At 38.3% G+C, this 25,338-nt stretch overlaps 1 protein-coding gene across 1 annotated transcript in view; it reads left to right on the plus strand.

Annotated features, from left to right (window-relative positions):
* The window catches only part of DTL (denticleless E3 ubiquitin protein ligase homolog), a 61,272-nt gene extending 36,391 nt beyond the window's left edge, over positions 1-24,881 (plus strand). The window contains exons 12-15 of the mRNA XM_032289161.1: positions 863-952; positions 3,335-3,470; positions 20,016-20,848; positions 22,940-24,881. Coding sequence (XP_032145052.1) covers positions 863-952; positions 3,335-3,470; positions 20,016-20,848; positions 22,940-23,038 — 1,158 coding nt within the window. The 3' untranslated portion in view covers positions 23,039-24,881. The remainder of the gene's footprint in view (positions 1-862; positions 953-3,334; positions 3,471-20,015; positions 20,849-22,939) is intronic.
* The last annotated feature ends 457 nt before the right edge of the window (positions 24,882-25,338 follow it).

The raw sequence follows: 25,338 nt of genomic DNA on the forward strand, positions 1-25,338 counted from the left end.
CTATGAAAGAGATTGACATATCTTGAATGAGTCAGCTGTACAATGCTGTCAAATGCACATAACTGGTGGCATCTGATGATGGAAAAATATGATTCTTAGTCACATGTACAGGACAGTATAATGTGACCCTTCTTTCTGTGTTAAAATAAAATGTGAATGACACTTGAAAATTCAAAACTTCTCAGCAAATTAACTGAAATAAAATTTTAGAGGAAAAAAAATTTTCCAGAAAGGATACCAAAGTGTCTCATAAAATATAGCTTATACCCCTTCAGAATGAAGATTATCCAACTCAAAATGAAGGAGTATAAATTTGGGTTTTGGTAAAAGTTAGTGAGTCTTTTGGAAGGAAGACAGTCCTCTTGTCCCAAGAGAGCTGGTAGCATGTTTCAGAAATCTTCAGGTTTCACAATTAATTTAGTGTTTCTAGAAGTAGCTGACTAGAGACCTGAAAATGTCTACGCTGTGTAAAAACAGGACTAAGTTGTCAAGTTAACTACTTAAGGATGGATAACATTCTTCCAGGAAGTTTACCACCTAAGGAATGAGGGACAATGATAGTTTTGAATTTTAGGCAAAGTATGTATGGCTAGGTTGTCCTGAGATGAAATAAGAACTATCCTTGTGTGTAAGCTCTTATTGTTTACTTATTTTGGCTGTTTTCATTGTGTTTTCTCAGATCAGTGACAGAAATACTTTAATGCCCATTGGAAATCTTTTTTTTCCCCCAAACTATAACTAGGCAGGTCTAGTGGCCTTTGGTAACAATCCTAAAGCTCTCTAAGACACATTTCTGAATTCAAAGCCACTGTCTGGGAGATCCAACATTGCTTGCTGACTTGCTTCTTTTTGATTGGACTAGGTCTCCACACCCTGGCAACCTCCTACTGTGCTCCTGGGTCATTCTCAAGAGGTCACATCTGTGTGCTGGTGTCCGTCTGACTTCACAAAGGTTTGTAAATGAATTTTTATAGTTGGTTTAAAATGTAGATCACAGATTTATAGGTTTTTCCAAGGTTTGTTTTGACACTGATACAGATTTTTATGCTTAAGTTAAGAACTTAAAGATCTAGAGGCCATCCAGGATCCATATCCACATTACTCAGAAATATTCTGCTTTTCTTTACCCATACCATAATGGTATTATGCCCTGTGAAATAAGGATAGATTTCAGGTTCCCTAGAGTTCTTTCTTTCCTAAATGTAGAATTAAGTTTTTAACTTAATAAAATTTTATATTAAAATCTAAGGTAAAAATACAGTCTAAGGTGAGAACTGGCCTTTTTACTTTTTAGATACTATCAATGTAGTTTATTAAAGGTAACATCTTAACAGCCCAATTTGGGTTTTCACATATGGCTAACAAAATGGTTACTGTGAAGTTTTAACATGTTAGGTTATCTGTTGCTAAACTATGTAAGTAGGTCTGAAATGTTTTAGGTACTCTAGAAAGAAGACAATATGCCCACCTTTTAATTTTTTTAAAGTGACATGTTAAGAAACAAAAAAACCCTAAAATGTAGATAGGCCAGAAACATTAAAAACTATGTATATATTGGAATTTTATATAATGGTAGCTCAAGTTCCAGTCATTCTCCCAACCCCCATTGCCTCTGGTCTTTGAGTTATTCTAGGTGCCACAGGAAATCTTATTTCTGTAGAGGTCTCCCCTTTCACGTATGACGTTTTGAGGTTTTGTTGCCTATTGTTCCCATCTGTTTTTTATCTTCCAGAAACTTCTCATGGTCTGGTCTATTTGTGGCATCCCTGCTAGCTTCCAGTACTGTTGTGGGTTTCTCCTTGTCCTTGTTACCATTTCTGTGCTCAACTTTATGGCAGACCTTTTTTTGTTTAAGTCATTAGTTTAATCACCTGAAATTACATGCTAATTATATTTTTTCCTTGGAGATTTCATATAATTTCTAGTGAAATATCTGCTTTTAACATGTAGTGTTGCATCTTCATAGAACTTATTAAGATGAATAATTTTTTAATTACTCAGTTAATTTTATCTTTTTTCAACTATCATATATTACCCTTATCTCTGTGCATCTTAAACATCATATATTAATTATCCTTATTTCCTGTGCTCAAAGGAAATAGCAGGGCTGTTTACCTATACTAATTTATTGACTACTTTTTTAAGTCTTTTAAAAATAATTTCATATCAAGCCTAGAATTAGGAAAGTATAATATGGTTTGTGTTGTTTTTATTTTTTTAATGTCTAACTTTTGGAACAGGAGAAAGCTGAGTTTAAATTCTAGCTCTTCCATTTTATTGTGGTTACTTTGGGCAAATAACTTTATTCCCTTTTGCGTAGGAGATTGTTTGAGTAAAAGGCCTTTAGAATGTGAGAATTAAATAAGATAAAGAATGTAAACTACCAGACACATAGTAGGTGCTCTGTAAATAAGTATTGTTAATAAACTATAGAAGAACTGTGAGATTTCAAACATTTCATATTGAGTAGTCAAATATGTGTATCTTCTTTTGGCCTCCCAGTAAGGAAAGGAAAAAGCTGCCAGTCTCTTGGGGGCCAAGACTTCAGAGAACATGTATTCTTTTTTTCTTTCTCTTTAGTAACTGAAATAGAGAAATTATATAAACAAATGCTAGGGAACAGCTCTGGTACCAGTGGCCATTTGCCACAAGCTCTTCAAGCTGGACTTTCTCTGCCATAAAAGGCTTGGGACCAAGATCGAGAATGGTCAGATATTTTTAAAGGGGCAAAGGTTATTTTTTAACTTCTTTCAGCCTAGTGAATTTGTTGTTTTCCCAGATTGCTCCTTTACCTATCTGAAAAAGAATCTCAAAAGGAATGGTTTCATTCTACTTGTCACAGAGGCACATTCTGCTTGGTGTACTAGAGTCATGGGCCAAGTATAATCTTGCAAATGATGCCTTTACTTTAGTAATGTGGCACAACATGCAGAAATCAGAAGAAAATTGTAGAAATTGAATGTTGGTAACATATACTGATTGATCATTTAAAAGAAGAGTAAAAAGGGTGTCTTAATTACATATTTTGTATTTATACAGAAGATGATAAAGAGCCAGGTTTTATATCAGAACTTTAGATAAGAAATGTCCAGTAACGAAAGACATACTAGTAGAAGGTATATGAAGTAGAAACTAGAAACTCAGTTTTGTTGGAAATCTGGAATGATTCCTGAAAGCAAGAAATTGATGTATATGATCTTTCAGATATTATTTTCTATATCCTGTTTATTAGACAAAATAATTCTCCAGTCACAAGCATTTAAGACAATCAGTTTTTTACTGTATTGTGAATCTTTGATTGAAACTTAACATCCTTCTTTGTTCTCCCTGTTAGATTGCTACCTGTTCTGATGACAATACACTAAAAATTTGGCGCTTGAATAGAGGCTTAGAGGAGAAACCAGGAGGAGATAAACTTTCCACAGTGGGCTGGGCCTCTCAGAAGAAAAAAGAGTCAAGAGCTGGCCTAGGTAAGAATATCATCTACTTTCCAAGTTTCTTGTGGTTTGAGTGGTTTAGTCCTTCAGTACAGAGTAATAAGCTAGATTTGATCTTGCATTGGTATGTTTTTAAAGAAAAGCACTATCTTCTTGCCATTCTTTTTGATAAGTACCTCCTGAGCACTACTATGTGTATCATTTATACAATGTACTACAGTGGTAGGTTTATTCCACAAGTACTTCTTGAACACCAAGTATGTACTGGGCCCTGTTCTTAGTTGCTAGGGATTCAGCAGTGAACAAAAAATAAAAAATCCTGAAGATGTAAATATAGCTAATGTATTAATATGAGAGACAATAAACAAGATAAAAAAGTAAAATATATACTGTGTCAAATAACAAAAAAGGCTTAGAAATAAAGGAAATAGGAAAGGGAGAAGGGCAAGGGTGGTGAAGTATGCCATTAAAACTTTATATTAGGTGGCCGGGGAAGACTCAATGAAAATATGGCATTTTAGCAAAGAAAGTAAAGTAGTAAGCCATACAGATATTTTAAAGAAGAATATTCCAGGCAGATAAAAGTACAGAGGCCCTAAAGCAGGAGCATGCTTGACATATATATTTTCTCTTCCTCAGAAAGATTAGCATCGCTGGCCCCTAGGGCTGGAGCAGGCAAAGGAAAGGGAGAAGAATAGTAGTAGAAAATGAAATTCTTATGGGACTTTGGCTTTTATTTTGATAGGCGAAAATCCTCCAGAGGGTTTGGAGCAGAAGAGTATCATAATCTGACTTTTAACTTGATCATTCTTGCTCCTGTGTTGAGGATAAATTGTAAGGGGATCAGAGTAAAAACAAAAAGCTGCTTCTAAAAAGCCATTGAAATAATTCAGGAAGTGATGATGGTGACTTTGACCAGAGTAGTAGCAGAAGCTGTGATGAGAAGTCCTTCAATTTTGGATATATTTATAAGACAGAGCCAACAGAATATGTTAAGGGATCAGATGTGGTGATATATGGGAGAGTTATCAAGGCTGACTTAAGAGGTTTTGCTTAAGAAGCTAAAAGGATGTAGTTTCATTAACCTAGATAAATATCCCTGCAGGAAGAGCAGGTTTGGGAGGGAACAGCTGGAGTTCCATTCAGACCTGTTGTTTGATATAATTATTAAACACCCAAATGGATATGTCAGGGAGGCATTTAGATGTTTAATTCTGCAGTTCAGGGTTGAGGTTGTAGATGTTAGGGTCATTATCACACAGGTGAAGATAGCTATAGATAGAAAAAAATAGGCCTGGGTTCTTAGGGTACCCCAATGTTTAGAGGATGAGTAGGTGACAAATACCATTAAAGCCTACTGAGCAGGCACAACCAGAGAAGTAAGACAAAAACTAGGAGAATGTTATATTCTGAAAGCCAAGTAAATAAGAGGGATGAATTTGATTTGTTATTTCTGGCATACAAATAAGATTAGGCCTAAAAACTGACCAATGAATTAGGCAATTGTAGCGGTTATTTGGTGACCTTAATGAGTGTCGTTTTGGTGGTATGATGGTGGCCTGACTGGTGTCATTCATGGGTGTGAGTTGGGGACTACAAGTATAGAGCTTTGTTATAAAGGAAAAAAGAGAGGTGAAATGGTAGCTAGAGAAAGAAGCAGGGTTGAAGTTTGGTGGTGGTTTTTTTAAATAGGAATATAACATTTCATAGTGATTGGCAGGATCCTGTAGAGAGGGGGAAATTGATGCAGGGAAATTTGCTAGAGCAGTGTCCTCAAGTAAGCATGAAGGGAATGCTATCCGATACACAAGTAGGAGGGTGGGCCTTTGCCAGGAATGTGAATAATTGATCCATAGAAATTGGAAAAAAGGTGGAATGTATAAGCATGGTGCAGGTAGGCTACTGAGAGATGGTGGGGAAAGATGAGATGGCCATAACTTATAGAAGTTTCCTTCTGTTCTGATGTCAAAACATGAATCGGGGTCATTAACTATGATAAGGGAAAAAGGAACTAGGGATTTTAGAAGAGATAAGAAAGTCTGAAATAGTCACTGAGAGAATAGAAGAATAAATGGACAGGAAAATATGATTGTTAGGCTTTAGAGGTGGGGTTTCACCATGTTGGCCAAGCTAGTCTCGATCTCTTGACCTCATGATCCACCTGCCTCAGCCTCCCAAAGTGCTGGGATTACAGGCGTGAGCCACCGTGCCTGGCTGATTGTTAGGCTTTAAGAGTCAACTTGAGACTAGCAGTAATTAATTGAAAGTGAGCACTCCACATGGTTATATGTTTGCTATGCAAGTGCAGGTATACTGTAGGTAGAGGGTTGGATTTAACCAGGGATGTGGTTTAGCAATGCAAGTGAAGAAGGAAGTTGAGGGTATATACAAAGAGGATGATTATGACTATAGGATTTAACCTTACTAAAAAGGGGTATTAGTCGTTTTCACACTGCTGATAAAGACATACCTGAGACTGGGCAATTTACAAAAGAAAGATGTTTAGTGACTTACAGTTCCACATGACTGGGAAGGCTTCACAATCATGGCAGAAGGCAAGGAGGAACAAGTCACGTCTTACATGGATGGCAGCAGGCAAAGAGAGAGATTAGGCAGGGAAACTCTCCCTTGTAATACTGTCAGATCTCATAAGACTTACTGGCTATCACAAGAACAGCATGAGGAAGACCTGCCCCCGTTATTCAATTACCTCTCACTAGGTACCCCCCACAACACGTGGGAATTCAAGATGAGATCCAGGTGGGGACACAGCCAAACCATATCTGGAGGGAAGGGAGGACATAATGGGGCTGAGGGATAGTGTAAATGTGGTAGTATCAATGGATTGAGGATAAAAGATTATTGGAATTGAAATACTAAAGGGAGCTGGGAAAATTAGTAGTGATGAGTGGGATGCTTGAAATTAAGATAATGGAAGATTTCCAGATATTGGTAATGATAAGTTCAAGAATAAGTGGCTTAGGAAAGTGAAAGGAAATAAGTGGCTTAGGAGGGTGAAAGGATATGATTATTATAGAAGGAGGTCAAGAAACTGAGAAACCAAGGTATTGGAAAGATCATGTACATGGATTTTGTAATCACTACAGATTGACACATAACATTGAAGAGAGTAACAATGAACCAAGAGCAAAAATCTTAAAGCAATGAGCCAGCCAGAGTGGATCCTCAGGGTATCAGTAGATGTGCTGTATACCTGTACTTGCATGTTAAACACACAACCATGTGGAATGTTCACTTTCAATTAATTACTGCTAACCTCAAGTTGTCTCTTACTGGCCAAAATCATATTTCCCTGTCCATTTACTCTTATGTTCTCTCACTGAGTATTTCAGACATTCTTACCTTTAAGCTTGAGGTTTAATAAGCTTAAAGATTCATTTTACTTCAGCCATAAAGGTGTAAGTTTACTGTAAAGTGAGAAAGGGAAATATACAGACCCATTTTTCTAATGACTTACTTAGTTGCTTATAAGTTGCAGAATTAGACTTCAAAGGAGTCTTTTGCTGTAAGTCTGGGTTCTGTAGTCTTTGATGGTGCTACCTTTGCTTTTAGCTTTCTTGTTTTGTTTGTCTGTTTTTGTTTTTGTTTTTGAGATGAAGTCTCCCTTTGCCGCCCCTGGAGTGCAGTGGCGTGATCTGGGCTCACTAGAACTTCTGCCTCCCAGATTCAGGCGATTCTCCTGCCTCAGCCTCCCTAGTAGCTGGGATTACAGGCGCCTACCACCATGCCTGGCTAATTTTTGTATTTTTGGTAGACAGGGTTTCACCATGTTGGCCAGGCTGGTCTCAAACTCCTGACCTCAAGTGTTCCCACCTCGGCCTCCCAAAGTGCTGGGAATACAGGTGTGAGCCACCACGCCCAGCTTTGGTATTATAGTTTAATAAGTCAACTAGTTCTATAAGAGCGAATAATATAAATAGCCATCCTCAGACCCTCTGCCTCATAGTTTCCCTTTCCTAGAGGCAACCTCTTTCAAATCTTTTTGCTGATTCTTTGATATGTATGTCTAGATTTCTAAATCACTTTGTGCAGTTCTATTTATTTTTTGCAATTTTCAACTTTATTAACTTCTTATCTTTGTAACATAAGGATTTAACTCCCTTTACTGTGTCCCACCACTACCAAACCTTCATGCTCCTCATTCTTCTAATACGGAGCCGTGATTTAAATTAAATCGATACAGTTTAGTGCTTTTAATTATGCAATTGTCCTTCCAAATCCATGGGGGATTGGTTCCAGGAACCCCCAATAGATACCAAAGTCCACAGAGGCTCAGATTCCTTATATATGGTGTAGTATTTGCTTATAACCTATCTACATCCTCCCATATACTTCTAGCATCTCTGGATTACTTAAAATACCTGGTATATTGTAAATGCTATATTAATAGTAGTTGTACTGTTATCATTTAGGGAATAATGACAAGAAAGAAAAGTCTGTACATGTTTAGTATAGGCACAACCATCTTTTTTCATGTTTTTGTTTTAATATTTTCAATTTGTGGTTAACTGAATCCATGGCTGTGGAACCCAGTATACAGAACTCAAGACACAGAGAGTCAACTCTATTTAGAGTTATGTAGTCATTAACACAATTTAATTCTAGAATATTTTCAGCACCTAAAATGAGGGTTCCAGTTTCTCTGTGTTCTTGTCAACATTTGTTATTGTCCATCTTTTTCATTATACCCATCCTAGCAGGTGTGTCTTAGTATCCCATTGTGGTTTTGATTTATCTTTTCCTGATGGCCAGTGCTGTTGAACATCTTTTCATGTGCTTTGGCCATTTATATATTTGAAATGAAGTCCCTTGTCATGTAATGATTTGCAATGATTTATTCTGTGGGTTGTGTTTTTACTTTCTTGATGGTATCTCTTGATACACATAACTTTATAATTTTGATGAAGTTCGATTTATCTGATTTTTTCTTTTGTCACTCGTGCTTTTGATGTTAAATCAAAGAAACCATTGCCTGTTCCGAGGTAACAAAGATTTACTCTAATGCTTTCTTCTAGGAGTTTTTTTAGTTTTAGGCCTGTGATTCATTTCGAGTTTATTTTTGTGTTATGATATGAATTAGAGATTCAAATTAATTTTTTACATATGGATATATAGCTTTCTCACCATCGTTTGTTAAAGAGACTATTCTTTATCCCATTGACTTGTCATGGCATCCTTGGTAAAAATCTGCTAAAAATCAGTTGACCATAAATGTGAGGGTTTACTTCTGACTTTTCAAATCTGTTCCATTCACCTATGTGTCTGTTCTTATTTTGGTTCTGCTTTGTCTTCACTACTGTAGCTTAGTAGTAGGTTTTAAAATCCTTCTGTTTTCTTGTTTTATTTCAAGATTGTCTTGACTATTCCGGGTCTCTTTTATACAAATTTTAGGTTCAGCTTGTCAATGTCTGCAAAAAAGCCAACTAGGATTTATTATTATTATTATTATTATTATTTATACAGAGTCTCGCTCTGTTTCCCAGGCTGGAGTGCAGTGGCACAATCTCAGCTTACTGCCACCTCCACCTCCGTAGTTGAACCGATTCTCCTGCCTTAGCCTCCCCAGTAGCTGGGACTACAGGCATGTGCCACCACACCCAGATAATTTTTTTTTTAGTAAAGACGGAGTTTCACCATATTGGCCAGGCTGGTCTTAAACTCCTGACCTCATGATCCACCCGCCTCGGCCTCCCAAAGTGCTGGGATTACAGGTGTGAGCCACCACACCCAGCCGCCAGCTAGGATTTTGATAGGAATTGTAGTGACTCTGTAGATCAGTTTTGGGAGTATTGACGTCTTAATAATGTTAAGTCTTCTGGTCCATGAACTTGGGTGTCTTTCTGTTGCCTTAAATGTACTTTTCTTTCTCTCATTTTCTTTCTCATTTTAGAAAATATAAAAGAGAAGTATGATATGAGGCCATTAGAGAATACTGACCAAAGTGTCATCAGAAACATTTCCAGTTATTTTTTGAGGTTTTTCCCTTTATGTGTAGAGATTCTTTTTAACAGAACCATAGTTATAGTGTATATGCATCTGATTTCTCTTAAGCCATCCTACCCCGTCAGCCACCCAGTAGCTGGGACTACAGGTGCGCACCACCACGCCTGGATAATTTTTGTATTTTTTCTCTAGAGATGGGGTTTCACCATGTTGCCCAGGCTGGGCTTAACTTGTGAGCTCAAGCAATCCACCCACCTTGTTCTCCCAAAATGCTGGGATTACAGACATGAGCCACTGCACCCAGCCTTAAGTACTTTCTATGTTATCTTTTTTGCAACACTGTTTAAAATATGACACTTGAGTAAATGTTCCATAATCTACCTAGCTATTCTATTGTAGTTAAACATTTTGTTTCCAATATTTTAAAAGTTGGGGTTTTTTCCTCTCTGAATTTAGGGTCCCCCTTCCCATTAAAATTATTCCCAAAGGTAGGATTCTTATTTAATGACTATACCATTTTTTTTAATTTGTGATGAAAAGTTTCTTGCTTTTAATTGTGTACTTTTAGTATGCCATTAATTATTAGTATTAGAAGCCAAGTCACCAAAAAAGTTACATTTTGACCAAATTTGAGTTGTAATAATAACAACGTTTAGCCATTACTGACTCCCAGCATAATTGTTCTAAGGACCTACTTGGATTATGTCATTTATTTATGAAAACGACTGAAACTGGAGATCAAGGAAGGTAGACTTGCTTAAGATCTCATAGCTATGAACCCTTGCAGTCTGATTCTAGAACACATGCTCAGAACCACTGTGTAGCACTGCCTCCTTTAAAACCTAACAAAGCAAGGCAAAAGTTCAGGTTAAGATCGGAGTAAGAGTTATGCCTAGATTATTTCTGGGTGGTGTTAGGGTTACTCTGAAGAGCACTGCGGAACAACAACCTGACATGGGTGCCAAAGGCTGGCACACTGACCATTCAACTCTCTAAGCCAGCTTCCAGCCACAGACTGGCTGCTTCTAATCACACTGACATCTTGAAAATCATGTTCCCCTGCTTTCCCAAGCTTCTAATTGCCATGCCAACCTTTCGTTGCTGTCCTGGGTTGCATATCTTCTCTTCTGGCCCCGGTTTGACTGTGTAAACTCCCCAGTTAACACATTAACTGGGAAAGGGTTAAGTGCCAAGACATAGCCTCTTTTCCCTCTGCGTTACTTTTCCCACCCAGCACCTGCTCTGTTGCTTACCGTTCTTTCCACTGTGCTTTAGCCAGAGATTTTATAGCATTGTTGAAATCAATAGTTCTCAGTCTTCACTATGTATCAGAACTACTTGGGGAGCTTTTCGAGTCTATATATCCCCAGTGATTAATTATAGGACTGGTGTGGAGGCCAACTACCTATATTTTAACAAAGCTCCAGGTAGGCCTGTTATGTAGCCAGGATTGAGAACCTCTGATTTAGGCATTATTAGGTGACAAAGTTGATTATCCTTATCTTAAAGAGAAGTAAACTTTACCGATTCTGTCTCAGTTGCTTACTGCAATCTCACAAGTTAGCAGAATAATTATAGAGAAAGTTTTCTGATGGCTAGAACCTCACCTGTATCCTTGTCAGCAATAATGAAACTTAACATTGTTTAATAATTCCTCGTTAGGCACTATAGGGGCACTGGGCCTAAAGATGAATAAACCATTATTAGCTGCCCTCTAGGCTCACAGTCTAGTCTAGGAGGTAGATTCACAAACTTTAGCACACAGCGTTTAACTGTGTAAACAAAGGGCTCTGAGAACCTGCTTCCTCTGTGAGAGGAGAGCTTTGTGGGAGAAGAGGAAAGGAGTTGTGAATTCTTCACAATGGAGTTAACATTGTCATCAGAGCCTTGAAACATGAGAAGAATTTCTGTCTGGCAAAGAAGGAGCTGAATTGGCAAGAAAACCACATGAACAAAGAAATGTGACAGTGCACAGCTTGTTCAGGAAGCAACTAGTAGTGTCCTGTAACATGATCCTAGAATAGCCAAGTACATGATAAGACTGAAAAGGTAGGCTGAGGCCAGATGGTACACTCTCATATAGAAAGAAGCTGACAAGGCGTAGTGGCTCACACCTGTAATCCTAGCAGTTTGGGAGGCCGAGGTGGGTGGATCACCGGAGGTCAGGAGTTCAAGACCAGTCTGGCCAACATGGCGAAAGCCCGTCTCTACTAAAAACACAAAATTAGCCAGGTGTGGTGGCACACACTTGTGATCTCAGCTACTCAGGATGTTAAGGCAGGAGAGTCGCTTGAACCCAGGAGGTGGAGGTTGCAGTGAGCCGAGATTGCACCTCTGCACTCTAGCCTGGGCAACAAGAGCAAGACTCTGTCTCAAAAAGAAAGAAAAGAAAGAAGCTGCAAACTATTAGTATATTTTGTATAATTCTTTGAAGGAACTGACTTTCAGGAAGCATGTAGGGCAGTAACTTAGTCTATGCTACCATGTCATCAGATCTCATATTTTGCTTAAGGTCAATAAGGAGTTGGTCCACTTAAGTAGAAGTGCTAAAGAAAATGGCATGTCATATTTAAATGTGTAGGCCCATATAATGGCATGCTATGCAACTGTTAAAAATAATGCAGTGCATTTATGTGTACTTGCATGAAGAGATATAAAAAGAGCAAGTTGCAGAACGTGTACATATATATAGTATAATTCATTAGTATTACGGGGTTTTAAAGGTATGATACATATATAACTTTGTATGTGCCAAATAGGCACAGAGAAAATTGTGGAATACACAAGAATATAAAAGTGAAAAGAAAAAATTAAAAAGAGGTTCGTGTTTCTCTACCCTCTTCCCCTCTGTACTGCTTGAATTTTTTTACCGTTAACTTTCATACTGTTAAAATCTAGTTACTGTTTAAAAAACACATACACACACTCTTAAATTTGACTCAGAGTTTGCTAACCTTCAAAGCTAACAGAATTTCTTTGACCCCCATGGTCCACTTCCTCCTTAATCATGACATCCTGAAGGAAGAGGAAATGCCCCAACTTTACAAACATCAGTTTCCTACCAACCTTATCAGTAAATACTTCCAGTGTGTGCCATGCAAGTATCAGAAACCTAGATACCTGGTTTGTTCCTGTCCCAGCTCTTCCTTCTTCCCCTGTCTGCCTTATTAATCGGCATATTATAAGATTCGGCCCTAAATGTACACTTTGGCCCACTTAAATGGAACAGATGACTGTGGCAGCCGTGCAGTGATTATTGACCTGCACTGAGGAGTGCAGCAAATGAAAACTTCCTTTTCTTCTGAAAAAATAGCTATAACCAAGCTCTAGAGCATTAGTGTGAGAACCATAACCAGAGGCTTCATGAACAGGTCACTGTTACTAAGTCCTTCCCATAGCACCTTAGGCCAAAATGGAGTTTTTCAGTAATGATCCTTATTGAAAGAGCAGTATCGTTTTGGCTGGTTCTAAACATATGGTTGATGAGAAAAGTTTAGGCAAAAGTCAATTTGTAGAATTTCTCTCAAGGCAAGACTACTTTAGGAGTGAAAAGCACAACGTAAAAAAGGACAGGATAATTAACTGAATAAAGTGAGTTCTTGCAAATCTTTATTTCTGCTAAAAGAGAGACTGCATTTTTATATCAGCCCATCCTAAATTCAGCTGGATATAAATGCAATTTGGTAATTAAACTGAATTGAAAATCATAGTTACAATTCAAAGGCTTTATAACTGAGAAATAAATAAACACCCTTTCTTGTTATTTGAAGACAGGAATGCTATTTCAGAAATCTAGAAAGCTCAGAAGGAAATTGAGAAAGTGTTGTCTGTGGTAGGGCCTGAGAAGGAAGAAGCATGAAGTTTATAAAAACTTGCCATTGTATGTAAAAACAAAGGGACAGGTACACAAAGAGAAGTCCTATCTACTACATTTTATTTAGAAAGCAAACACTGAGATTCTGAATGTTCTTTCTCTTCTGGAAAATAACGTTCATTTGTAAAATAAAGTGAGAAGCCATGTGAGGCCTGATAACCTTTACAAGTAATTGATTGAAATGCTTCTTGTGAAAAGAAAAACTATCTCCATTTAACAGATATGGAATCTGAGTTGAAGGAGATAAAGGGTTATGCCTAAGTCACAGAGTAAGTGATTGTGCCAGGTTTTAGACCTGTGCATTCCTGTTTAAGAGCCCCTGTGTAGTGCCTTTCTGCCCTAGCATTGTTCAAGAGAATTTATAAGAATGCTAATGGCAGTGTTAAATATGTTGTAGAATACCTATGCCTTAGAATACTTTGTAGCTATTAAAAATGATATGGTAAATCTGTGTTAATGTGGGAAATATTCATGATATATTAAAAGCAGGTTATTCCTGATTTTAAAATGAGCAAAATGCCTGAACAGACATTTCTCAAAAGAAGACATACAAATGCCCAACAGGTGTATGAAAAACTGCTCAACATCACCAATCATCAGGGAAAGGTAAACCAAAACCACAATGAGGTATCTATCCCTTCACACCTGTTAGAATAGCTTTTATCAAAAAGACAAAAGTTAACAAGTGTTGGTAAGGCCAGTGTCTAGAAGAGTCTTTACAATGTTATCTTCTAGAATTTTTACAGTTTCAGGTCTTAGATGTAAGTCTTTGATCCATCTTGAGTTGATTTTTGAGAAATGAGGTGAGAGATGACGATTCAGTTTCATTCTCCTACATGTGGCTTAACAATTATCCCAGTATCATGTGTTGAATAGGGTGTCCTTTCCTCACTTTTTTTGTTTGCTTTGTCAAAGATTAGTTGGCTGTATTTAGTTTTATTTCTGGGTTCTCTATTCTATTCCGTTGGTCTATGTGCCTGTTTTTATACCAGTACCATGCTGTTTGAGTGACTATAGCCTTGTAGTAGAGTTTGAAGTCAGGTAATGTGATGCCTCCAGATGTGTTTTTTTGGCTTAGTCTTGCTTTGGCTTTGTGTGTTTTTGGTTCCATATGACTTTTAGGATTTTTTTTTTCCAGTTATGTGAAGAATGATGATGGTATTTTGATGGGAATTGCATTGAATTTGTAGATTGCTTTTGGCAGTAAGATCATTTTCACAGCATTGATTCTGCCCATCCTTGAGCATAGAATGTGTTTTTCCATTTGTTTGTGTCATCTGATTTCTTTCAGCAGTGTTTTCTAGTTTTCCTCATAGAAGTCTTTTACTTCCTTAGATGTATTCCTAGGTTTTGTTTTGTTTTTGCAGGTATTGTAAAAGGGGTTGAGTTCTTGATTTGATTCTCAGGTTGTTCACTATTGCTGTATAGCAGTACTACTGATAAGTGTACATTGATTTTGTATCCTGAAGCTTTACTGAATTCGTTTATCAGATCTAGGAGCTTTTTGGATGAGTCTTGAGGGTTTTCTAGGTATACAATCATATCATTGGCTAACAGCAACAGTTTGACTTCCTCTTGACCAATTTGGATGCCTTTTAGTTCTCTTCTCTGACTGGCAATGACTGGCTCGAACTTCCACTACTATGTTAAATAGAAGTGGTGAAAACAGGCATCCTTGTCTTTTTCCAGCTCTCATGGGGAATGCCTTCAACTTTTCCCCATTCAGTATAATGTTGGCTGTGGGTTTGTCATAGATGGCTTTTATTACCTTAAAGTATATTCCTTCTATGCTGATTTTGCTGAAGGTTTTCATCATAAAAGGGATGCTGGATTTTGTCAAATGTTTTCTGTGTGATTATGTGTTTTTGTTTGTTTTTCTCTTAAAGAGTGTCTTGCTCTTGTTGCCCAGGCTGGAGAGCAATGGTGCGATCTCAGCTTACCTCTGCCTCCCAGGTTCAAGGGATTCTCCTGCCTCAGCCTCCTGAGTAGCTGGGATTGTAGGTGCCTGCCACCACGCTCAGCTAATTTTTGTATTTTTAGATAGGCTTCACCATGTTGGCCAGGCTGGTCTCAAACTCCTGACCTTGAGTGATCTGCCGGCCTTGACCTCCCATAGGGCTAGGATTACAGGCATGAACCACCGCACCCAGCCTGATATTTAATTCTGTTTATGTGGTGTATCACATGTTTTGACTTGTGTATGTTAAACCATCCCTGCATTCCTGGTTTAAAATCCACTTGATCATGGTAGATTATCTTTTTGAAAATACTGTTGGATCTGGTTAGCTAGTACTTTGTTGAGGATTTTTGCATCTGTGTTCAACAGGGATATTGGTCTGTAGTTTTCTTTTTTTTGTCATGTCCTTTCCTGGTTTTGGTATTACAGTGATACTGGCTTCACAGGATGATTTAGGGAGGATTCCCTCTTTCTCTGTCTTTTGGAATAGTTTCAATAGGATTGGTACAGTTCTTTGAATGTCTGATAGAATTCAGCGGTGAATCCATCTGGTCCTGGACTTTTTCTTGTTGACAGTTTTTTAAATTACCGTTTCAGTCTTAGTGTTGTTATTGATCTGTTTAGATTTTCTATTTCTTCCTGGTTTAATCTAGGAGGGTTGTATATTTCCTGGAATTTATCCATCTCCTCTATGTTTTCTAGTTTGTGAGCATAAATGTGTTCATATGAATGATCTTTCATATTTCTGTGGTATTGGTTGTTAATATTTCCTGTTTCATTTCTAATTGAACTTATTTGGATCTTCTCTCTTTTCTTGGTTAATCTCACTAAATGGGCTATCAATTTTGTTTACCTTTTCAAAGAACCAGCTTTTTGTTTCATTTATCTTTTGTATTTTGTTGTTTCAGTTTCATTTAGTTCTGCTCTGATCTTTGTTATATCTTTCCTTCTCCCAGGTTTGGGTTTGGTTTGTTCTTGTTTCTCTAATTCTTGAGGTGTGACCTTAGATTGTCAATCTGTGCTCTTTCAAACTTTTTGACGTAGGCACTTAATGCTGTGAACTTTCCTCTTAGCACTGCTTTTGCTGTATCTCAGAGGTTTTGTTAGGTTGTGTCACTTTTTTCATGCAGTGCAAAGAAATTTTTAATTTCCGTCTTGATTTCATCGTTGACCCAAAGACATTGAGGAGCGGATTATTTGATATCCATGTATTTGCATGATTTTAAGAATTCCCTTTGGAGCTGATTTCCAGTTTTATTCCACTGTGGTCTGAGAGAATATTTTATATAATTTTGATTTTCTTAAATTTATTGAGACTTGTTTTGGGGCCTATCACATAGTCTCTATCTTGGAGAATATTCCATGAATGTTCTGATGAATAGAATGTATATTCTGCAGTTGTTGGGTAGAATGTTCTGTGAATACCTATTAAGTCCATTTGTTCTAGGGTATAGTTTAAGTCCATTGTTTCTATTGTTGACTTTCTGTATTGAAGTCCCCCACTATAGGATGAGGTTCTATTTTGTTGTATTTTGAGATTTTGCTTCAAGATTTAGAACTCCTTTCAGCAGTTTTGTAAACTGTGCTGGCTTGGTAGCGGCAAGGCAAATTCTCTCAGCACATGAAAAAGACTTTGTCTTTTCATTTATGAAGCTTAGTTTCGCTGGGTACAAAATTCTTGGCTGATAATTATTTTGTCAGCTAATAATTCTTTAATGAGGCTTAAAAATAGGACCTTAATCCCTTCTAGCTTATAGGGATTAATATCTGCTGTTATTAATCTGATAGGCTTTTCCTTTATAGGTTACCTCACAGCTCTTAAGATTTTTTTTCCTTCGTCTTGACTTTAGATAACCTGATGACTGTGTGCCTAGATGATGATCTTTTTGTGACAGATTTCCTGGGTGTTCTTTGAGCTTCTCGTATTTGGATGTCTAGATCTCTGGCAAAGCCAGAGAAGTTTTTATTCTTTTGTCTTTGTCTTTGTTGGATTGGGTTAATTCAAGAGCTTTGTCTTTGAGCTCTGAAATTCTTTCTTCTACCTGTTTAAATTCTGCTGTTGAAACTTTCCAGTGTATTTTACATTTCTCTAAATGTGTCTTTCATTTCCAGAAGTTGTGATTGTTTTTTACTTATGATATCTATTTCTCTGGAGATTTTTATCTGTATCCTGTTTGTTTGTTTTTTAATTTAAGTTGGTTTTCATTTTTCTCTGATGCCTCCTTGAGTAGCTTAATAATTGACCTTCCAAATTCTTTTCTGGCAGTTCAAAGATTTATTCTTGTTTTGGATCCATTGCTGGTGAGCTAGTGTGATCTTTTAGGGGTGTATAGAACCTTGTTTTGTCATGTTACCAGTATTGTTTTTCTGGTTCCTTTTCATTTGGGTAGACTATGTCAGAAGAAAAATCTGAGACTCAGGGGCTGATGTTTAAATTCTTTTGTCCCATAGGGTGATCCCTTGATGTGGTACTCTTCCCATTCCCTAGGGACAGGGCTTCCTGAGAGCCAGATACAGTAATTGTTAATGTTCTTCTGAGTTGAGCCACTCAGCAGAGCTACTAGGCTCTAGGCTGGTGGTACTGGAGAGTGTCTGCAAAGAGTCCTGTGATATGGTCTGTCTTCAGGTCTGTATGCCATAGATAGCAGCACTTGATCTGATGGAGTTGTTGATAGGAGAGTGAAGTGGACTGTGTTAGAGTACTTGGTTGTAGTTTTGTTTAGTGCACTGGTTTCCTAGAAGGCTAGTTATACTAGCACTGAAGTTATCACATGGACAGACTCAGGACATGTTGTTGGCCAGTATATTACAGGCAGTGGAATTAGCAGTTGTTTTCTCCTTTCTTGGAGCATGGTTGTTCTGTTGAGTTGCTGTAATAGCTTGAACTGGTTGGTTCAAGGAGGTGGTGCTTCCAAGAGAGTATCAACTGGTAGTATAGGGGGGATACAAACTTGCCCTAAGGTTTCCTGGATAAGTATTCAGGTTTCTCAGGCAATGAGCAGGGCCATAGAGCTCCCATGAGTTTATGTCTTTTGTTTACAGCTACCAGGGCCGTTAGAGAAAGACCATCTGGTGGCGGCAGGGTTAGTGTATCTCAGCTCAGACTCTCCTTGGGCAGGGCTTGCTGGGACTGCTGTGGGTGATGGGAGTGGTAATTCACAGGCCAATGGTGTTATGTTCTAAGGGGGATCATGACTTCCTTTGCTGCTTCATACACATCACCAGGGAAATAGAGGAAAGCCGGCAATGACAGGCCACAGCCAGCAAGGCCAGACTCACTCCTGCCATGCTCCCCCAACAGCCAATGGAACCAGATTTATATCCATGCCTCCAGTGCACAGGGCTGAGATATTGCCCCAGACTATAAGCCTGCCTCCCCACTGAGAAAGCAAGCAGGGCTTTCAGGCCCTATCCATCTGCCTGCCACAGCTTCTACGCTTCCCATTTGTCCCCTCCCCCTGCAGATTCTGCCCAGGAACATGCATGCTCATTTGAAATTATTACAAAGTTCCACTGAAAGTCTCTTTCTCCCTGTGATCCTTCCCCAGTTTCATTGGCTGCCCTCTCCAAAGACCCCTGTGAGATAAAGTCAGAAATGGCTTCCCTGTGGACTGGGAGTGCCTATAGGGCTCTTCTGCTGCTTTTTCTTTTATATTTTGCTTGGCTCTCTAAATTCATTTCAGTTCTCCTTCTCCTATGATCTGGATTTTCAGGTTCCCCAGTGAGAATGTGTGCAGAGGTAGACTTCCCCTTCTCATACTGTTTTTTGTTTGTTTGTTTTGAGACGGAGTCTCACTCTGTCAGCCAGCCTGGAGCATTGGCACGATCTTGGCTCACTGCAACCTCCACCTCCTGGGTTCAAGCGATTCTCCTGCCTAAACTTCCCAAGTAGCTGGGACTACAGGTGCACACTACCATGCCTGGCTAAATTTTTTTCTTTTAGTAGAGACAGGGTTTTACCATGTTGGCCAGGATGGTCTTGAACTTCTGACCTTAAGTGATCCACCCACCTCAGCCTCCCATAGTGCTGGGATTACAGGCGTGAGCCACCACTCCCGGCCACTCTCTCACACTTTGGACCTTGAGAGCTCATTTGGAGGTTCTAGGACGGGAGTGCAGCTGTTCAACACCCTTGACCAAAGACTGGTCCTCTGTCGGGGATGGTCATCCTCTTCAACCAAGCACGCAGCTTCAGGAGCCCTCTGGCACTTTGGGCACTCAGTTTTTCTGCTGTCTTACAGATTTTGCAGCAGCAAGCTGCTTCTTTCAAAGGATCCATGAATTCTTTTGTTTTTTTCTGGTATGTTCCTGCAGTAGTTCTTGGAGCCAAAGTTCATGATGTGAGTCTCCACATGCTGTTCCGTCTGTCTGAATGGCAAGTTAGTCCTGCCTCCCACCTGCCACTTTCCCCTTACCTCAGTCTCATTTTTGTATAGAAAAAGGTTGAGATATATAGTATGTATCACATGCACAAATACAGAACATATGCTAAACACAGTTTACCTAGGTGCTTTAAAATTGTTATCTTTATGTTTTTTGGTGTTTCGTCGATTTTTGTAAAACAAGTATATGTTTTACACTGGGATGGTTGGGAGGTTTGCAAGTTGGAAAAGAGAAAGAGGAAAATGATAAAAGCGTATAGTAGGAATCAAATGATGTATGTAACCTGCTTACCAGCAAATTGACCCTTGGATGATTACGTTAACTGATTTTTCTTGATGAGAATTTGGGGACTTTGTATGGCTTTCATTTCTGATTTTCATGATCTTCTCCTCTTTTTCAGTAACAGTAACAAGTAGCCAGAGTACTCCTGCCAAAGCCCCCAGGGTGAAGTGCAATCCATCCATTTCTTCCCCATCATCCGCAGCTTGTGCTCCAAGCTGTGCTGGAGACCTCCCTCTTCCTTCAAATACACCTGCATTCTCTATTAAAACCCCTCCTGCCAAGGCCCGGTCTCCCATCAACAGAAGAGGTTCTGTTTCCTCTGTCTCTCCCAAGCCACCTTCATCTTTCAAGATGTCAATTAGAAACTGGGTGACCCAAACACCCTCCTCATCACCACCTATCACTCCACCTGCTTCTGAGACCAAGATCATGTCTCCAAGAAAAGCCCTCATTCCTGTGAGCCAGAAGTCATCCCAAGCAGAGGCTTGCTCTGAGTCTAGAAATAGAGTAAAGAGGAGGCTAGACTCAAGCTGTCTGGAGAGTGTGAAACAAAAGTGTGTGAAGAGTTGTAACTGTGTTACTGAGCTTGATGGCCAAGTTGAAAATCTTCATCTGGATCTGTGCTGCCTTGCTGGTAACCAGGAAGATGTTAGTAAGGACTCTCTAGGTCCTACCAAATCAAGCAAAATTGAAGGAGCTGGTACCAGTATCTCAGAGCCTCCTTCTCCTGTCAGTCCGTACACTTCAGAAAGCTGTGGAACGCTACCTCTTCCTTTGAGACCCTGTGGAGAAGGGTCTGAAATGGTAGGCAAAGAGAACAGTTCCCCAGAGAATAAAAACTGGTTGTTGGCCATGGCAGCCAAACGGAAGGCTGAGAATCCATCTCCACGAAGTCCATCATCTCAGACACCCAATTCCAGGAGACAGAGTGGAAAGACATCACCAGGCCCGGTAAGTCAGCAGTAGTGGAAAGATACATTTCCTAACTTAAAGGCGGCCAGAGACCCAGATTTCTCATCAGAATGCTTTAAAAAATATCTATTTATTTCTAGTGGTGCCAAATTTAGCACATAAATACAAAACAAATTTTGCATGGGACATACTTTTACTAAAAATTTTTTGTGCCAAGAAATTATTTTTGTTTGTCTGAAATTCAAATGTAACTGGATATACTGTATTTTATCCGGCAACTCTGTTTACTCCCATTAAAATCCCTCCTGTCAGGGTCCGTACTTCTCAGCCCTGTTGCCTGATTCACTAAAGCCTTCATCATGCTCCAGGATATCAATTCAAAAATATCTCCCCTCTCTCCTGTTAGACAGTATGCCATCCTCTTTTTATAGATAAAGCTGTTGTTCATGGGAAAGTTGCCAACATCCATAAGTAGATTTCCAGTTAGTAATTACATTTTATAATTATTTAAAATACATTGAAACTTAGATACTTACAAAACAGTTTCAGTGCAGAATCTTTCTAGATTTTTATGATTTCTCCCCAGTCTTATAATCATCTTGCCACACCACAATAATACTTTTGACACCTATATCTATTCTTTTTAACATTCAGTGTAGTGTCACTTATCTTTTTAGGACTCATTTCATTGACTGACTTAATATTTAAATTAGATAATATCAGTATTAGAGATTGCTGCCAGAAATAGATTTGTGAACCTTGAAAAACAAGATTCATTACAGTGGCGGAGGCAGAAGTAGCCGAGATCATTGGGTGAGCTGTGGGCACCAGTCAGAGGGAATAGAAAGCTTCTATTGTTTGCATGTTAAGGGGAGATGGGTCAAGGAACTTTGCACTGTACTTCACAGTAGCTCTTTTTATGAGTTATGGAAGTGGTGTCAAGATGATTGAAATAGAATCCAGAATCATCAGCATCATCTGCCCTTTTAAAGGGAAGAAGTTAGATAACATTAGGCCTTCATGAGAGCAGGTGGGGGATACGAACACTTTTATTAAACTAAAAAAGTGTTCATATCCCCCACCTGTTCTCATGAAGGTGTATCGCATAATTTTAGAAAAAATAAACTGATATATTTTAAAGACTACTTAGTATACAAACTGCAATCAAGACCTTGCTATAGAAAGTGGAGGGGGGAAAGACAGTTATAAGGAATCTTTCCTTCTCTCAAAATTATGACTGCTCTTTATCCCTAGTCAAAATTTCCATTTTTTTTCAAGGGAGCTGGTCTCAGCTATGTGTTAGCAGAAAAGTAATTTCAATGAAAAACTGTTTTTACTAATATATAAATCTTAAAATCTTTAAAAAGTAGAAATAATGTACTGGTCTTGTAATTTCTTTGAAGCTAACAGTTCTTAAAAATTTTTTACCTTTGTCTATATGATGATAATATCAACCTTCAAAAGAGAGTAAACAGCTCCCATTTGAATACCTATCTTGTTTGTAAACTGCAGGGGGCTGATTGATTAATTTATTTCAAAAAGGATAGTAATTATAACCTCTTTGTTTCTTATTAGGAGACTTAGCTAATAAATGTTTTCTATCCACATAAAAAGTTATGCCTTCTTTTCCTACATAGCATCTGTTAAGCTTTTACTATAATCAGTACAAGTCAGCCAAAAGAGACATTGCAATTCAAAGTATTTGGAGCTGAGGCCAGGCGCTGTGGCTCACGCCTGTAATCCCAACACTTTGGGAGGCTGAGGCGGGCGGATCACCTGAGGTGAGTTCAAGACCAGTGTGACCAAGATGGAGAAACTCCGCCTCTACTAAAAATACAAAATTACCCCAGTGTGGTGGTGCATGCCTGTAATCCCAGCTACTTAGGCTGAGGCAGGAGAATCCCTTGAACCTGGGAGGCAGAGATTGCAGTAAGCCAAGATCACGCCATTACACTCTAGCCTGGACAACAAAAGCAAAACTCCGCCTCAAAAAAAAGTATTTGGAGCTGAAAGCAAACTGACTAACAATCAAATTTCTAGACAGTGTAATTTAATGTACTCCTTAGTAACTTGGTGAGGTAACAGTTGAACTTCAAGCAAATCTCTGAAATCTAAACTTTCTTCTTCTAGGTCACCATTACTCCCAGCTCCATGAGGAAAATCTGCACATACTTCCATAGAAAGTCCCAAGAGGACTTCTGTAGTCCTGAACACTCAACAGAATTATAGATTCGAATCTGAGTGAGTTACTGAGCTTTGGTCCACTAAAACAAGATGAAAAATACAAGAGTGACTCTATAACTCTGGTCTTTAAGAAAACTACCTTTTCATTTTTAGACAAAATATTTTCAATGCTGAAATATACCTAATCTGGTTCTACTACCATAATGTATATGCAGCTTCCCCAGGATGAATGCTGTGTTTAAATTTCATAAAGTAAATTTGTCACTTTAGCATTTTGAATGAATAGTCTTCACTTTTTAAATTATGCATCTTCTCTACAATAATGACATCCAGTTCATGGAGGCAAAAAACAAGTTTCTTGTTATTCTGAAACTTTCTATGTTCAGTGGAAAGTATCTGCCAGCCGCAGCATGAGGCCTATGAAGGCTGACTGCTGAAGAAATCCTCTGCTGAAGACCCCTGGTTCTGTTCAGCCTCCAACATGTATAATTTTATTTGAAATACATAATCTTTTCACTATGCTTTTGTGGGGTTTTTTTAAGTATGTGTAAAAATATGATGTTCAGATAAGTACATTTATATCAGTTCAGTGTTAAAATGCAGTTTCTTGAGTTAAAGTCATCTTTATTTTAAATGCAGTGATAAATGTCAGCTCTTTGGAGAAACTAGGAGAGCAACAACAGAAAGCTGTGTCATTTTTCTCTCCAGTATATCTCCCGTATGAGATTTCAGGTCCCCATGTTTTCACCAAGCAATCTACTATGTCAGCCAACCCAACATCACTTTCTACAGGAGGTTATGATTTTTGCCATTTACTAGAAGATGTTTTATAAAATCAATTTGGGGTTCGAATTCAGGTGCAGCCATCAGTTCTCTAGGGGCTGCAGTGTTTTAAAAAATAAGTCATCAGATTTTAAGAAAAAAGCGATGATTTCTTATTGGTATTTTAATAAAAGAATATAGCTCTTAACTGAAAATTCAGAAACATAAATCTTGAGGTTATCTTCATGTACATAAAAAGCAGTAGCCTTCTAGTATAGATAGCCCTGAGCCAAAAAGTAATAGAATTTTCTCTAGATATTTACACAGAGAGTGTATAGACTGACTCTAAGTTAATAATGTGCAAAATATCTTAAACATCCCTCCCCTTAATCAACAATTATGCATCAGTGATCGTGAACCATTGTTTTATATTTCTCACCTTTGTAACCTCATGGAAAGAGGCTTTATGTACCTTCTAGATACTATGTACTTAGAAGGGAGTCTCCTTCCAATCATGAAACTTCATTTGTTTTGAGGACCGTGTAGACTTTATGGTGAAAATCTATTCTTACTGACAACTTTTTAATTCTTTTGATCTTATAAGTTAAAGCTGTAACAACTGAAATTACATGGGTCAAGTAAGCATAGTTTTATCCCCGGAGAAAAATAAGTAAAGGGAAGCCATAGAATTGCTCTGGTCAAAACCAAATACACCATAGCCTTAACTGAATATTTAGGAAATCTGCTTATATTTGGTGTTTGTTTTTTGACTGTTGGACCTTGGGAAGATGTTATTTACGACCAATATCTGCCAGTAATGCTGTTTATCTCACTTGCTTTGAAAACCAATTGGGGGAAAAAATCCATGAAAAAGAAAAAGATTGATAAAGCAGATGATTTTGTTTGTATCCCTGCACATCTCCTGGCAGCACTACTGAGTGAAATTGGGATCAATTTGGCTGTCGGAAACTATACTGAGAGTCTGCTGGGCATAACATGTCCCACATGGAAAATTAGTGCTTTAAATGGGTGCCAAAGGTCAACTGTAATGAGATAATTATCCCTGCCTGTGTCAGCGTCAGACTTTGAGCTGATCCTGAATAATAAAGCCTTTTACCTTATTTGATGTCCTTTTCTGAGCTTTTTGCATTACCTAGAAGCAGTCTACACAAAAGAACTATAGTAGTAATCAAGAATCCCTTCTACTTGTTCATTAAATAAAATATTTATTCCCAAAGTTATAATCTATTTCAAGCTGAAAAAGCTTTTAATAAAAAACATCTTGCTTGGGTCAGACCTTGAACATTTAAGATGGCTTGGATTTCTTCATAAAGGAGGGCGGAGTGATGTAGTTCTTTTTCTAAACAAGTATTTCCAGCACAAACTTTTCCATTTGAATACATTTCAAGCACTATTGCTAGGATCCTGTATTAGAGTTTGCTTTTGGCTCTTTCAACACAGGCCCTTAATTTACTTTTGTGAGGATGACTGATTAGTCCCTTCAAATGTCTCATCATCTGGACTGCTCATTTAACTGATGATGAATCAAGACCATGCATAGCTACCCTTGTGTTGGGGGTCAG

The sequence above is a fragment of the Sapajus apella genome, unplaced genomic scaffold, assembly GCF_009761245.1.
Source record: "Sapajus apella isolate SASKATOON/1434 unplaced genomic scaffold, GSC_monkey_1.0 scaffold22, whole genome shotgun sequence".
NCBI classification, from domain to species: Eukaryota; Metazoa; Chordata; class Mammalia; order Primates; family Cebidae; genus Sapajus; species Sapajus apella.